Source organism: Myotis lucifugus, unplaced genomic scaffold, assembly GCF_000147115.1.
Source record: "Myotis lucifugus unplaced genomic scaffold, Myoluc2.0 scaffold_142, whole genome shotgun sequence".
Taxonomy (NCBI): Eukaryota; Metazoa; Chordata; class Mammalia; order Chiroptera; family Vespertilionidae; genus Myotis; species Myotis lucifugus.
In genome coordinates, this window is record NW_005871190.1 from 2,310,882 (window position 1) to 2,327,069 (window position 16,188).

General features: G+C 38.8%; 1 protein-coding gene across 1 annotated transcript in view; it reads right to left on the reverse strand.

Annotated features, from left to right (window-relative positions):
* The window catches only part of GBE1 (1,4-alpha-glucan branching enzyme 1), a 270,676-nt gene extending 264,188 nt beyond the window's left edge, over positions 1 to 6,488 (reverse strand). Inside the window, exons 1-2 of the mRNA XM_023758898.1 lie at positions 6,446 to 6,488; positions 5,903 to 6,121 (exon numbers count right to left, since the gene is read on the reverse strand). Of these exons, the coding sequence (XP_023614666.1) occupies positions 5,903 to 6,121; positions 6,446 to 6,488 (262 nt within the window). The remainder of the gene's footprint in view (positions 1 to 5,902; positions 6,122 to 6,445) is intronic.
* Positions 6,489 to 16,188: the final 9,700 nt, after the last annotated feature.

Genomic DNA, 16,188 nt, shown 5'->3' on the forward strand with positions numbered 1-16,188 from the left:
ATTAAATGTGGACTGGGTAATTTTAGTTTTCTCTTTACAAGAGATCTTTTAAATTATTATTCTTTTACTATTTAAGCATTAAATCCTATGTACAATTTGGTTTGGTTGCAGATTACTGCTATTCTATTTTTTTTTAACTCAATTTATTGGTGTGACATTGGTTAATTAAATTTTGCAGGTATCAGTATCCTGTGCTTTCCCATAAGGGAGCCACTAGAGTCTAGTGACTAGACACTGGTGGTTAATGAGCACTTGAAAAGAGGTTAGTTCAACTGAAACACTAAATTTTTTATTTAATTTAATTACTTTATTAAATCTCAATTTTTAAAACTGTTAGGGGCAAGAATAGAATATTGGGGACTAGCTATGGTTATGGGAAATATTAATCATGCTCTGTTAACCGTGATTGCCTTGTGTTGGTTAAAGAAAGGACATTCTGACCTGGCTGGGAGTTATATGCCCCCAGGACCTGGGAGTCAACCCTGGAATTTGGTCCATTCTCAAGGAAAGATTAACAACCTTGTTGCCCAAACAATAGAGTCCCACCCCAGCCACCTACTCCCCCATGCCTGTGATCCCTACTTCCCCATTTAATCTTTGTCTGACCCTTTATAAGCAGCTGGCTTATGGGGAGCTGCAGAGCATATTTCCGTGGATGATCTGCTGCTCTCCCATACAGCTGGCAGTATTGGAATAAACGCTCATATTTGATTCAACTCTGTCTCTGCTTACTTGGCTCAAGTAGTGACAGGCAGCACAGACCCATTGATTGTCCAGTTACAAAACTATTACTCAAGATAGTGACTAAAACTTTTCATTATATTTGCAAAAACTTAGGTATGCACTTTTAAACTGAAAATCTTATTAAAGCTAAATTCTCATTAAATCAAGAATTTTCAATGAAAAAATAACAGATTTATAAGATACTAGAGGCCCAGTGCATGGATTCATGCACTGGTGGGATCCTTCAGCCTGGCCTGTGCCCTCTCGCAATCCAGGACCCCTTGGGGGATGTCGAACTACCGGTTACGACCTGATCCCCACAGGTCAGGCAAAGGGACCCCACGGGTGCACAAATCCGTGCAATGGACCTCTAGTATACATATAAGATCTTTGATTAATCTCTTCCCACCACCCCTTCTCCCCTTCCCTCTGAGATTAATCAGTGTGTTCCATGTTTCCATGCCTATGTAGTAAGCGTCTGCCCCCTGGAGATCAGTGCATATCATAGCTACCAGTTGAACAGTTGACTGGTTGAACAGTTGCTTAGGCTTTTATATATATATAGATAGTACAACAGAGTGAAAATATTTCTAACAAATTTTATATTGATTACATTTTAAAAGATTTTTATATACTGGGTCAAATAAAATGTATACTTATTAAAATTCATTCAACTATTCTCCTTTTACTTTTTTAACACTGTTACCAAAATTTCTGAATTACATAACTGGCTTACATTGTATTTTAATTGAGCCGTGCTGCCTTGGACAATACATCCTATATAATAAATGGCTGATATGCAAATTGGACCCTCAACCGGGAGTTTGACCGGGAGTTCAACCAGGGGACGGGCCAGCCAGCCAACCTCCTGTGTCCCCTCCCCCCAGCTGGCCCGGCCCGATCGGGGAGGACTGAACAGACCCCACCATGCACAAATTCATGCACCAGACCACTAGTATATTATAAAATCAAAACTTTTTTAAAATTAGGTTCCTTAGGGTATAATTTATATGCAGTAGGACTCTTTTACATGTATCTTTCTATAAAAGTTGACAGATATATACAGTCATGTAACCACCACAATCAGGACATAATACATTTTTTTAATGTATTATTGACTTTAAAGAGAGAGAAAGGGAGAGGGAGAGAGAGAGAAACATCGATGTGAGAGAGAAAACATCTGATTACTTGTCTCCTACATACACCCTAACCAGAGATCAAACCCACAACCTTTTGGTGCATGGAACAATGCTCAACCAACTGAGCACACTGGCCAGGGAAGGACATAATACATTTTCATCACCCCAAAGACTCCCTTATGCTCCTCTATAATCAATTCACACCTCCTACCTGCAAACTGTGACAACTGTTTTCTGTCCCTATAGTTTTGCCTTTACATAATGTCATATAAATGGAATAATATAGCATGTAGACTTTTGAGTCTGATACAATCAAATTTTAAATACTACATCATTCTATGGTACTAAAGGATTTTTACTATTCTGATATTTCCTTTCCTTGTATTATAAACATTTTGCCAAGGCCTATTTTTTTCAGTTATTCTACTTTCAATACTGAATTTTCTTCCTTGTCACTATTATAGTAATGTATTTATACTTCTAGAATAAAACTAAGCAGATTGCATTATAGTTATTTATATACAGGTCCTTCCTCCAAATAGATTGTAAGCCAAAAGTCAACAAACCCCACAGAAATAAAAACGATTGTAAAAAATACTACAAGCAACTTTACTCCAACAAACTGGACAACCTAGACAAAATGGACATATTCTTAGAAAAATACAAGCTTCCAAAACTCAATCAGGAAGAATCAAAAAACCTGAATAGGCCGTAACTACCAATGAAAGTGAAGTAATAATCAAAAATCATTCAGCAAACAAAAGCCCTGGTCCGGACGGCTTTAAAGGGGAGTTCTACCAAACATTCAAAGAAGAACTAAAACCTATCCTCCTCCAGACTATTCCAAAAAATTCAAGAGGAAAGCACACTTCCAAGCTCTTTCTATGAAGCCAGCATTACCCTAATTCCAAAACCAGATAAAGACAACACAAAGAAAGAGAACTACAGGCCAATACCCTGATGGACATAGGTGCTAAAATCCTCAACAAAATTCTAGCAAATCGGGTCCAGCATCACATTAGAAAGATCAAACCACATGACCAAGTGGGATTTTTTTCCTGTGATGCAAGTATAGTACATTATCTGCAAATCAACAAATGTGATACATCACATAAACAAATTGAGAGACAAAAAATCACATAATCATATCAATCCATGCAGAAAAAGCATTTGACAAAATCCAACACACTTCCTTGATAAAAAGCCTCAGCAAAGTGGGAATAGAAGGGTCATACCTCAACATAATAAAAGCCTTACATGACAAACCTACAGTCAACATCATACTCAATGGGCAAAAATTGAAACCATTCACCTAAGAACAGGAATAAGACAGGGATGCCCACTCTTACCACTCCGGTTCCACACAGTACTGGAAGTTCTAGCCATAGCGATCTGACAAGAAGAAATAAAAGGCATCCAAATTGGAAAAGAAGAAATAAAACTGTCATTATTCACAACTGACATGATATTGTACATAAAAAAAACCCTAAAGATTCCATCAAAAAACTACTAGACTTAAATGAATTTGGCAATGTAGCAGGATAAAAAATTAACACCCAGAATCTATGGCCTTTTTATACACCAATAATGAACTCACAGAAAGAGAAAATAAAAAAACAATACCAATTACCATTGCAACAAAAAAATTAAGATACCTAGGAATAAACTTAACTAAGGAGATAAAAGATCTCTACTCGGAAAACTACAGGACATTGAAAAAAGAGATAGAGGAAGACATAAACAAATGGAAGAATATACTGTGTTCATGGATTGGTAGAATCAACATCATTAAAATGTCCATGCTACCCAAAGCAATCTACAGATTCAATGCAATCCCCATTAAAATACCAATGGCACATTTCACAGACCTAGAATAAACTCTCCAAAAATTCATATGGAATTAAAAAAAAAAATAGCCACAGCAATCCTGAGAAAAAAGAACAAAGTTGGAGGGATCATAATACCAGATATCATGCTATATTACAAAGCCACTGTTCTCAAAACTGCCTGGTACTGGCACAAGAACAGACATATAGACCAATGGAACAGAACAGAGAACCCAGAAATCAACTCAGGCCATTATGCTGAATTAATATATGACAAAGGAGGAGAGAGCATACAATGGAGTCAAGACAGTCTCTTCAATAAATGGTGCTGGGAAAATTAGTCAGGTACATGCTAAAAAATGAAATAGACAACCAACTTACACCGTACATCAAAATAAACTCAAAATGGTTAAATGGCCCTAACCGGTTTGGCTCAGTGGATAGAGTGTTGGCCTGAGGACTGAAGGGTCCCAGGTTCGATTCCGGTCAAGGGCATGTACCTTGGTTGCCTGTACCTACTGGGCACATCCCCAGGAGGGAGTGTGCATGAGGCAGCTGATCGATGTTTCTCTCTCATTGATGTTTCTAACTGTCTATCCCTCTTCCTTCCTCTCTGTAAAAAAATCAATAAAATATATATATTTTAAAAAATGGTTAAATGACTTAAATGTAAGATGGGAAACATAAAAATCTTAGAAGGCTCCATAGGCAGCAAAATATCAGACATATGTCATAGCAATATCTTTACCAATACAACTCATAGGGCAATGGAAACTAAGGAGAAAATAAATAAATAAATCATCCCAAAGATGTAAATCAAAACAACAATGAAGTGCCATCTCACACCTGTCAGAATGGCTATCATCAACAAATCAACCAAGGACAAGTGCTGGAGAGGATGTGGACAAAAAGGAACCCTCATGCACACCTGGTGGGAATGCAGACTGGTGCAGCCACATGGAAAACAGTATGGAGATTCCTCAAAAATTAAAAATGGAACTCCCATTCAACCCAGTAATTTCACTTCTGGGAATATATCCCAAAAAACCAGAAACACCAATCAGAAAGGACATATATACCCCTATGTTCATAGCAGCACAATTTACAATAGCTAAGATTTGGAAACAACCTAAGTGCCCATCAGCAGATGAGTGGATTAGAAAACTGTGGTACATCTACACAATGGAATACTATGCTGCTATAAAAAAGAAGAAACTTTTACCATTTGCAACAGCATGGATGGACCTGGAGAGCATTATGCTAAGCAAAATAAGCCAGTCGGAAAAAGATAAATATCAATGATCTCACTCATATGTAGGATATAATGAACAACATAGACTCATGAACAAAAATAGATCCAGAGACAAAGAAACACTGAACAGACCATCCAAACTCAGAAAGAAGGCAGGGGAGGGGGTGGGGGGATAAGTGATCAACCAAAGGACTTGTATGCATGCATATTAGCATAACCAATGGACACTGAAACGGGTGGTGCGGGCTTGTCCTGGAGTGCAGAGGTGGTGGGTGTGGGGAGGGTGGGGGTGGGGAGGGGATCAACTGGGGAAAAAATAGGCATATGTAATGCTTTAAACAATAAAAAAAAAAAAAGCCTAACCTTTAAAACTACTACGCTTTCCATAGGGTTAACTGTCCACAGTGAAATTAACAGAACAGATAACAAAACTGAGAAGTGTTTCCCTTTGTGTTATAAAAAAGGTGAAGGAAAAGTAAATTAAGTGATAAAGAAGTTTACTGTCTCGATTAGATATCTACTTTTATTGAGATTTCAAAAAAGTTACCAGACTATAGAGGATCCAAGAACTACAATGCTGGCTAACCAGATGCAAATGCCAGTGGAGATTTAATTTACACCAATATTTTCACCCAGATTGCTATTGGTTTTTTTTAGAGCTTGCTAACAAAGTTGAGTAAATTTGGAGTAGTCTGCCTAACACTATTTTTCTCATAAACTCTTATTTCTGGTACATGGTTTTACAGAATATAATGTTTTTCAGGAACACATATATCACATGATAGCAAAACATTTATACTACATGAAGGTAAAGATTAATAAAGTCTGTGGCTCTATCTGAAAAATGAAATTTTTCTAATCACTTATTTTCATCTCATCATTTACATGAAATATAATAAGTCTATGTTTCAAATAGATTAATAAGATACTAATACCATCATTAATGCTTTCAAAATACTTACTGAAATCTCCAGTAAGAAAAACCCCTTCTGCTCCAGGGGCCCATTCCTTGCAGTATAAGCCGCCATCTGCACATCTGTGGACCCCAAAGGATTCATAGCCTCTGGAGAACTTATCAATGCCACCTTCACTCTCTCCAATGTTCTCCAAAGTCTGGTTAAACCGCTTATACCTGTGAAAAGTGCAAAAGAAGAAAGTTACAAAATTAAATTCTTTTGATACTGTAATTAAGTAGCTGTTTTACTCTTATTCAGAAAAAGGGGGGGGAAGATAGCATTAAAGAAGATGTGAATAATTTCATTTATTGGTAGATGTTACCTGGTAGGTAAAATCATTCTTATCTTAAATAAATAGTAAGTAATTCCACTAACATTTTTTAGCATTTCAATCACTTTGCCATGAGAGGAAATAGGATAATTATTTTGTTCCATGAAATTTTAAAATCAGCATTATAGCAATTTCTATGTCAAGATAGTATAATGAAGGATCATTCTATATCTTTCTCCTCTAAACCCTAATAAAATGACAGAAAAATAGTCAAAAACCAGCCAGAAAGATAAAATTCCCCAACAGCAGGTTTTGGCACATTTTTCCTGTTAAGGGGCAAATAGTAAATATTTCTGGCTTTCCCAGCCTCAGTTCCAACTCAGCTGTGTCTCTGAAGCAAGTAAGTGGCCAAAGGCAATATGTAAATGAATGGGTGTGGCTGTGGCCCAATAACTATTTACAAAATCAGGTTGCAGGGCCAAATTTTCCTAACCCTACCTTTAGCAAAAGCATGGAAAGAACATAGATCACATCAAACTACAAATGCTAGAGGCATGTCCATATTCAAAACTGGTAAAAAAAACAAACAAACAAACAAACTACTGCTGTTTTCACTAATACCCCCCAAATCTGGGAAGAAGCAAACTACAACAAAACTTGTAAAACTATGTGGCAGGTGCTCTCTATCAGAAGTGAAGGTTTCAGGACTACACAATGAGTTAAGCCAGTGGTTATCAACCTTCTGGCCCTTTAAAACAGTTCCTCATGTTGTAACCCCCAACCATAAAATTATTTTCGTTGCTACTTCATAACTGTAATTTTGCTACTGTTATGAATCGTAATGTAAATATCTGATATGCAGGATGGTCTTAGGCGACCCCTGTGAAAGGGTCATTCGACCGCCAAAAGGGTCGCGACCCACAGGTTGAGAACCACTGATTAAGCAATGCCAATAAGCCTCTCCTGCATTTCCCCATACCCTGATGGGTGAGCAATAAAAGTACCAGAAAGATGGCATTAGGGCAGTGATGGCGAACCTTTTGAGCTCAGCGTGTCAGCATTTTGAAAAACCCTAACTTAACTCTGGTGCCGTGTCACATATAGAAATTTTTTGATATTTGCAACCATAGTAAAACAAAGATTTATATTTTTGATATTTATTTTATATATTTAAATTCCATTTAACAAATAAAAATCAACCAAAAAAATGAGTTCGCGTGTCATAGGTTCGCCATCACTGCATTAGGGCATATACAGGGAACATATAAAATTTAAGAAGCTAATACAGAACACCCCAACTGAGCTAGCTGTTCAGTAAAAAAAACCTTTCCACATATCTTTCACATTATACTTCAACTTATTTTAAATGAATTCACTAAAAATAAGAGTTGAGAGATTATATGACAAAACAACAGAATAAGTAAAATTGGACTACAGACCTATGGAAACAAAAGGAGGAACAAAATACATCATTGGGAAATCATAAATGAATTAGAATTAACAAAGAACAAAATGCACATATAGCAAAAATAGCAAGTTATTAGTTAAGTGAATAAATTGAAAATTGATATAATTAAATGAAGAATAAAAAGACAAAGAAATTGAATATATTAAAGGGAAGCTAAGAGAAATGCAAAAATTGACTCCAAAAAATCCAAATAAGGATAGCTGGTGAATCTTAACAAAACTAAATAAAATGGATATAGAAGATGTAAAACTGGAAATTTTTCCCTTAAGAATTAAACTTGCGTATTAAAAAGAGAGTATTGTGTTGCAAAATGAAAAATAAAAAACAAACACACAAACATGCACATGCAAAACCTCCCAGTTTAAGCTACTGAAATTCAAAGAATAAAAAAAATAATTCCATAGACAACCAGGTACAAAAGAGTGAGGAGAGGGGTTTTTTTGCAAAGGAACATTACCTTCAAGATCAAAAACCCACATAATTCTGAGAAGTAAAAGCAGTAATCTAAATAAAGATATTATATAAGTTCCTACTCAAGCATAAGGAATTATTAAAATATTGTCAAATTTAAAATAATTCTAAGTCTATGGCAATTAAAAGACTAAAAATGCAAACTCACAGAAAGAAATGAACAGTCATTGCAGCAGTGTGACTGAGCCCTGAATCTTTAAATATAGAACCATGGCTATATTCGCAAGTAAATATACAATAACAAAAAGAAATGAACAAAGTAAAAGTTTTATTATTAGAAAATAAAAAAACAGATGAGTGAAAGGAAGATGGGATAAAGTACAAGAATGTCAGACCCTTATTTTATAACAGTCACTGAACAGTGACTAAAATTTAAGGTTGTCATCAGTATACTTTTTAATCTATTAATTTTAGATGGGCAATTTAGGAAATAACATTTCTGAATATTACTTCAGAAATGTTATATAGGAATTTCAGCAATTTCTTTAATTTTGGTGCTGTGACTTGGATTGTCTTATCATGGCATAGTACAGCAGGATCCCAGAGGAGCACACCCAGGACCACCTTGTAGACCCAGACCATGCGAGGTACCACCAGGGGCCCTTGTGCCCCACTGGCTCCCCACATTGCATCTGGTGAACTTGGGGGCATTTTTCTTGGAATTCCAGACCTTTCTGTTTTAAGCTAAGAAGCCATAACTTTATTTGAGCTGTTTTTTTAAAATCCTGAAGGTGGAGCTGAAGATTAAGGGTCAAGATAACTTAGGAGGAGAGGAAGAAAAAAAAAAGTGGCTGTCTTTTTGTTTTGTTTTGTTTTGTCTTTTTAACTTTGGCTTTTTAATTGGAATTGCTTTCTGGACAAAACCCTTTGCTGGATAAATGAGAGCCTGAACTCATAAGGAGCATTTCCTCCCTCCTGCTTGAATTTCAGGTCTTGTTAGGTGACTAAGAATCTCTGTGGAGGTGCCCAAGGTTGTTCCTCATAATATGCAGCGATTCCATAGGGAATTCCAACACAACTCTAATTAAATAATTGATTCGTCTTGGGATGTACACACAAACATCAGTTACTTAGTATTCCAAGTCCTCATGGTTGTATTATACAGCTGGGGAGAAAAACCAAGACATGCAAGAGGGTTCAGATGACTCAGGAGGTGAGAGCCCCTTGTATGGACGGAAATGATGGGGAACCTCTGGTAGGGCTAGGTAAGGCCAGAGGCCATCAAATAGCATGTCTCGCTTAAGGAAACTGGCTTCATGTTGAGTAGAATCCATCTATCTGAGCAGAATAAGTCCATCACCACAGTGCCATGCCATCACTGTGACCATTGGTAAGTCTGCCCTCAGAGCACGGGGTAGCACTCAACATCCAGGTAGTTCCCAGGCAGCAGGGTACCTGCCCTACTATACCATGGGACAGCCCAAGACAGTCCAGGGACTTGTAGGAACGCCTCTAACTCTCAGCTTGTTACATATCTGTCTCTCTGTAGATGGGGAACCAATCCACAGTGGCTTAAGAGACCCTTTTTGGAGGTATATTCTCACCAACTGGGAAAAATTTAACCCTGAGTCCCTCAAGTTTGTTTTGCAACCCAGCCTGGCCCCAATATGAAGTGGTCAATGGAGAGGCTTGGCCAGTTAATGGCACCATTAATTTTAATACTATCTTACAGTTAGACTTATTTTGTTTTGTCAAAGGGAAATGGACAGAAGTTCCATATATGCTGTAGGCAGTTAGACAGATGAGCAGAGCAAGGACAATGGACCAGGTATAGAAGATCATAAGGGTGGAAAGCCCCAGGTGCCTAACAAAGGACAATCAATTGTAGGGTGGGACCTAGCCTCCAGGGTCATTTTCTGCCCCCTTAGCATATGCTGGTCTGGACTCCCTGATCTTTCCTGCCTAGAGATAACATCTATGCCTCAGTTGTATTTCAGTTCCAGGCATAGATAAGCAATATAAAACCAGCCTAGCTGACATCAGGACCAGCTGCATTGAATAATGACCCCTTCCCTACTGCTGGCCAATCAATCAATGGAGACCACAACCCTAAATGGACACACCTGGAAAACTGCTGAATGTTCTATAAAGATATTTCCCTGGGACCTCCCCTAAAATCTCCAGCCTTAAAACCCTTAGAATGGAGGACCCAGTGCTCTCTCCCCACTGGGAACACAACCTGTGCCTTTCCCTTTCCCTTCCCACTCCCCGTCCCAGCCCCAGGCAGATTACCATTAGCTTCTGCACTCCCAAGCTCCAAGGGCTCTTCCTTTACCTTCATAACTTTCCTAAGCCTATTTCTTCTAGGAATTACTTCTTCTACCTCTGTAATTTACCAAATAAATGTTCTCTTACAGTGTGGGTCTTGCTCTGAATTCTTTCCTAGCCAGAACCCAAGTACCAAGGTTGCTGAACACTTGGAGTGCGGGTGAATTTCCCGCCAAAATATAAGATGGCTCTGTCTTTTGGTTTTGTTCCATCCACCAAAAGGGTGGATTACAAACAAATATTTGGTAATACGCAGTTACAATCGGCCCGAGTTTACACGTTTCCCGCACTCCACCGCAAATCTATATGAACCGAGTTAAAGACGGCTCCCGCGGAGTACGCGCAATTCACGCGAGCCGACTTAACTCGTTTCCCGCACTCCAAGTGTGAACACAGGTTTTGTCTTACCCCACCAATTAGACACCTGGTGTCATTCCCACTGCCTACAACAGTGGTTCTCAACCTTCTGGCCCTTTAAAACAGTTCCTCATGTTGTGACCCCCAACCATAAAATTATTTTCCTTGCTACTTCATAAGTGTAATTTTGCTACTGTTATGAATCGTAATGTAAATATCTGATATGCAGGATGGTCTTAGGCGACCCCTGTGAAAGGGTCGTTCGACCCCCAAAGGGGTCGCGACCCACAGGTTGAGAACCGCTGGCCTACAACATATCCAAGCCTTTATGGCTCTCAGAGAAGACCTAAGCTATGTACTATCTATAAACTAGGAAAAATGTACCCAGATGGAAAAAAAAAATTCCAACATTATGTGAATAGATTTGTCAGTCCTTTGTCAATATTTGGGTGACAACCCAATTCTTTAGGTATTCAAAAAGACTGTTCTTTTTTTTTTACAAATGAATTCTTTACAGCAGGGGTCCTCAAACTACAGCCCAGCCCGCGGGCCACATGCGGCCCGCCGAAAACATTTATCCGGCCCGCCGGGTGTTTTTGCCGCCGCTGTGTGCATAGGACTTTGTTCATACGGTCTGAGGGACAGTGAACTGGCCCCCTGTTTAAAAAGTTTGAGGACCCCTGCTTTACAGGATCAGATGTGTGGCTCCAGAAACAATTCAAAGCCCACCAAACCCTTTTACCTCTCCAAAACCTCTCCTATTCATCTCAAAAAACTTATAGGTAACTGGCTTTGTGAAACCAAAGTAATTCCAGGAGAAGCTTGCATTTCTTTACATGTACCTGTGAAATATAAATACCTGGTCTTCTTTAAGACCTCTTATCTGGGCCATCTTTTAAAATGCAAATTTCGGGGAGGTAAATTGTTTCTTTTTAAATTAGTTAAGATTTGATTAAAATATTATTGAATATCTAAATATGAAATACTAAAATATTGATGGCTAGACAGATCTTAAGTTTACCGACTTTTGGCTTTTTATTACAGAGGAACTGGAAAATAGATTTGGAGCTGTCAATGAATGCCTTATGTTTTATTAAAAATGTGTCTCTTAAAAGTATGAATATGTTTGTCAATGGAAGAGTATGATTCTAGAAATTGTAAAATGTATTTGCTAATTTAAACAATGCTAATGGCTTACTTTTTAGTTGTCGCTAGAAATTAAGACTTCTAGGAGTTAAAAATTCTAATTAAGTTGAAAAGGAACTTTATGGTTTGGGTAATCTAATCTAATAAAAGAGAAACATGCAATTGACCATACCTCCGCTACACCCACCAGCCACGCCCACCAGCCAATCAGGAGCGAATATGCAAATTAACCCAACTAAGATGGCGGCAGCCAGGGAGCTGGACCGAGCAGGAGGCTTGAGTTGCCCCCAGGGATGGAGGAAGCCAAACTTCCCGCCTGCCCTGGCCGTCCCTCAGCTCCGCTCAAGGCTACAAAGTTTCAATTATAGAAGATAAATACATCCCAGATACCTGCTTCCAGCCCGCGGCCGTGGCCAGCCTGAAAACAGCCATCAGCCCCTCACCCAGGCTGGCCACACCCCCATGGGGTGAGGGTCCCCACTGGGGGGCTTGACCAGCCTGAAAACAGCCATCAGCCCCTCACCCAGGCTGGCCAGGAACCCCAGTGGGGACCCCCACCCTGAAGGGGGTGTGGCCAGCTGGGTATATAAAACTATGTTTGTAAAATCTGGAGAATTGAAATAGATACATGGAATAAAAAAGAATTCCTGAAATAGTCTTAAGCATATATAGAAATTAAAAAATATAACAAATGGGCATTTTGTATCAATAATGAATGGATGGCTTATCTAATTTAATACTGAAACCTGTAAGTTAATAATAAAAATATAGATCTCTAAAAATCAAAATAACTTCAAGAGATCAAAGTTATACAAATTAAATTAAAAATAAATAAAACCACAAATTCCCAAGAAATCAATACAAATGTCCAATAAACATTTGAAAAAGTGTTCAAATTCATACATAACTAAGGGAAGTGCAAGCCTAAACTTCAAAATTTCACTTTCCACCTAAAAGACCAATAAGCATATGATTGTCTATGTGGATACAGTTCACTGCAAGGAAAAAGACATTCTCAAATACTCTTTAATGAAATATAAATTAGAAAATAATATGGTATCAGTTATGAAAATTTCAAAATCACACTCTTCAACTAAGTAATTCCATTTTTAGACATTTACCCTTTGGATATATTGCATAAGGAAGCAAAGACATCTATGTGTACAATCATTATGGCATTATTTATAATGCCAAACCATGGAAAATAATCAACCTATTCAACACTGGGAGACTGGTTGAACTGTGGACCACCCAAACAACAAATTAGACAATAGCCATTAAAAAGAACAAGGTAGAGAGATATGTGTTGATAGGGGAAGATGTAGAAAAAGAAGTTGCAGAGTATATATTTGTATAAAGAAAATATAGATATAATTATGGTTGGCATTAAATCCATTTTCACAGGGCTTTATGCTGAGCACCTGGAAATTTCAAAGGCCTGGGGCAGGCAGGGGCCTTAAGCATCCCTAGAACCACCACACTCACATATTTGCATAATGAGCTTGCTGTATCATCAGGGAACTGTTTTGCAAGCCACGGAATCTGATCAGTAGAGTGAAAGGCTTATGGGAATGGTAGGTGTGGGTGGAGTATTTCATATATGACCCCTTTTTGGATGTATATGTAACAAATACACCTAAGCGCGCGCGCACACACACACACACACACACACACACACACACACACACGTTTTTTAAAAAAATTTAAATTATATTCAATCTGCTACCTGAAACAAATTAAATTTTAATGAAATGACATAATTTGAGTCTCATTAACAGTCTATTTTCCATGGGACACAAACTGAATTGCCCACAGAAGCCAGGCAGGTATCAAAAATATGAAGAGCTGGCCCCACATAAGAAACACAAAAGTGAGAGCCTGATAACAAAAATACATGCTCAATGGGCTTGGCCTAATAGTATGGAAAATAATGCAAAAAGGAACCCATGGAGAAGCAAAGGCCTCTATTTAACACCTGCAGCCCATTGTTACCAAGCATGCAGTGCCAAATTACTTAATTATTCAAGAACCAAAAAAAATTTCAGACTTTTCTATGAGCCCCCTTAATTTAAGTATTGGTAACTTTTTCAAAAGACTTAAAATACTGAATTGGACCAAAAAACTTGATGTACCTATCTAATGAAATACTAATAGGCAAACGCTCTCATATTCTCTTAACACATTGTGGACAGATCACAAGAGTTCTCGTGCTTTCATATTATACAGTGTTTTACAAAGTATCATACTTTAAAAAGATATTAGCTTGTAAGAACATGTAATAAATAACTTCAAAAATGTAAAACGTTTTTTGTACTCGTTCAATAAAAACTTATCTGGCCACTAGGTAAAGCTAGCAATAAAACTACGTACTGGTCTGAGACCACCAACTTACACCATACACAAAAATAAACTCAAAATGGATAAAGGACTTAAACGTAAGATGGGAAACCATAAAAATACTAGAGGAATCCACAGGCAGCAAAATCTCAGACATATGCCAAAGCAATATCTTCACCGATACAGCTCCTAGGGCAATGGAAACTAAAGAGAAAATAAAAAAATGGGACTACATCAAAATAAAAAGCTTCTGTACAGCAAAAGAAACCATCAACAAAACAACAATGCATAGGAGAACATATTTGCCAATGTTATCACCGATAAGGGTTTAATCTCCAATCAACTTAACAAAAGAAAGATAAACAACCCAATCAAAAAATGGGCAATGGACCTAAATAGATACTTTTCGAAAGAGGACATAAGGAAGGCCAAGAGACATATGAAAACGTTCAGAGTCACTAATCATCCGAGAGATGCAAATCAAAACAACAATGTGGTATCATCTCACACCTGTCAGAATGGCTATCATCAACAAATCAACAAACGACAAGTGCTGGTGAGGATGTGGAGAAAAAGGAACCCTTGTGCACTGCTGGTGGGAATGCAGACTGGTGTAGCCACTGTGGAGAACAGTATGGAGTTTCCTCAAAAAACTAAAAATGGAACTCCCATTTGACCCAGTGATTTCACTTCTAGGAATATATCCCAAGAAACTAGAAACACCAATCAGAAAGGATATATGCACCCCTATGTTCATAGCAGCAGAATTCACCATAGCTAAGATTTGGAAACAGCCTAAGTGCCCATCAGCAGATGAGTGGATTAAAAGACGGTGGTACATCTACACAATGGAATACTACGCTGTGGTAAAAAAAAGAAGGAATTCTTACCATGAAACAGCATGGATGGAACTGGAGAGCATTATGCTAAATGAAATAAGCCAGTCAGAGAAAGATAAATATCACATGATCGCACACACTTGTGGAATATAATGAACAACATAAACTGATGAACAAAAACAGATCCAGAGAGAGAAGCATCGATCAGACCGTCAAACCTCAGAGGGAAAGTAGGGGAGGGTGGGGGTAAGGGGGAGAGATCAACCAAAGGACTTGTATGCATGCATATAAGCCTAACCAATGGATCCAAATGCCAGGGGGTGAGGGCATAAGTGGGGGGGGGGGGGCAATGAGGGGATATGGATACATATGTAATACCTTAATCAATAAGGAAAAAAACACAAAAAAACTACTGGTCGGCAATGTGTTAAGTCCTGTAAGTAAACTAGAGGCCCGGTACATGAATTCGTGCACAGGTAGGGTCCCTCAGGGTGGCCTGTGGGGATTGTGCTCCAGCTCACGCCCCCAGCCTCATAGCCCTGCAGCCCCGCCTGGCACCCCACCTTGGCCTGGCGCTGCCCCCTCACTTGCTCCACCATCCCACCAGCGGGGCAATCAATTGGGGCCGGGCCCCCCGCCTGGCTCCCTCAGTGCCTAGGAGCCAGGCAGTAGCCCGCCCCTTCCACCGCCACTGGTCACCATCTGCGGGGCGATCAGTGGGACAATCGGAGCCCCCTGCTCACACCCACCTTGGCCTGGTGCTGCCAGCTCACCTGTTCCACCATCCCGCCGTGGTCCCACACTTGTTGGGGCCCACTGGGGCCGGCAGCACTTCCACTGCCACACGCTACCAGCACCACGTCACCAACGCCTGTCATGTTCTGTGCTGCCCCCTGGTGGTCAGCACACATCATAGATAGTGGTCAAACTCCCGGTCAAATGACCACCCAAGGGGACAATTTGCATATTAGGCTTTTATTATATAGAATGTTGGGTTTTGGGTTTGTTTTTTTTTACCTCCTACAGATATCATTCAGCTATAACTCTTGGTATATGGGATCTCTAATCTGTATTGAAGCACATAGGTAATAACATTCAAAAATGATCAAACAGTAAGAAAAAATCAAGAAAATTA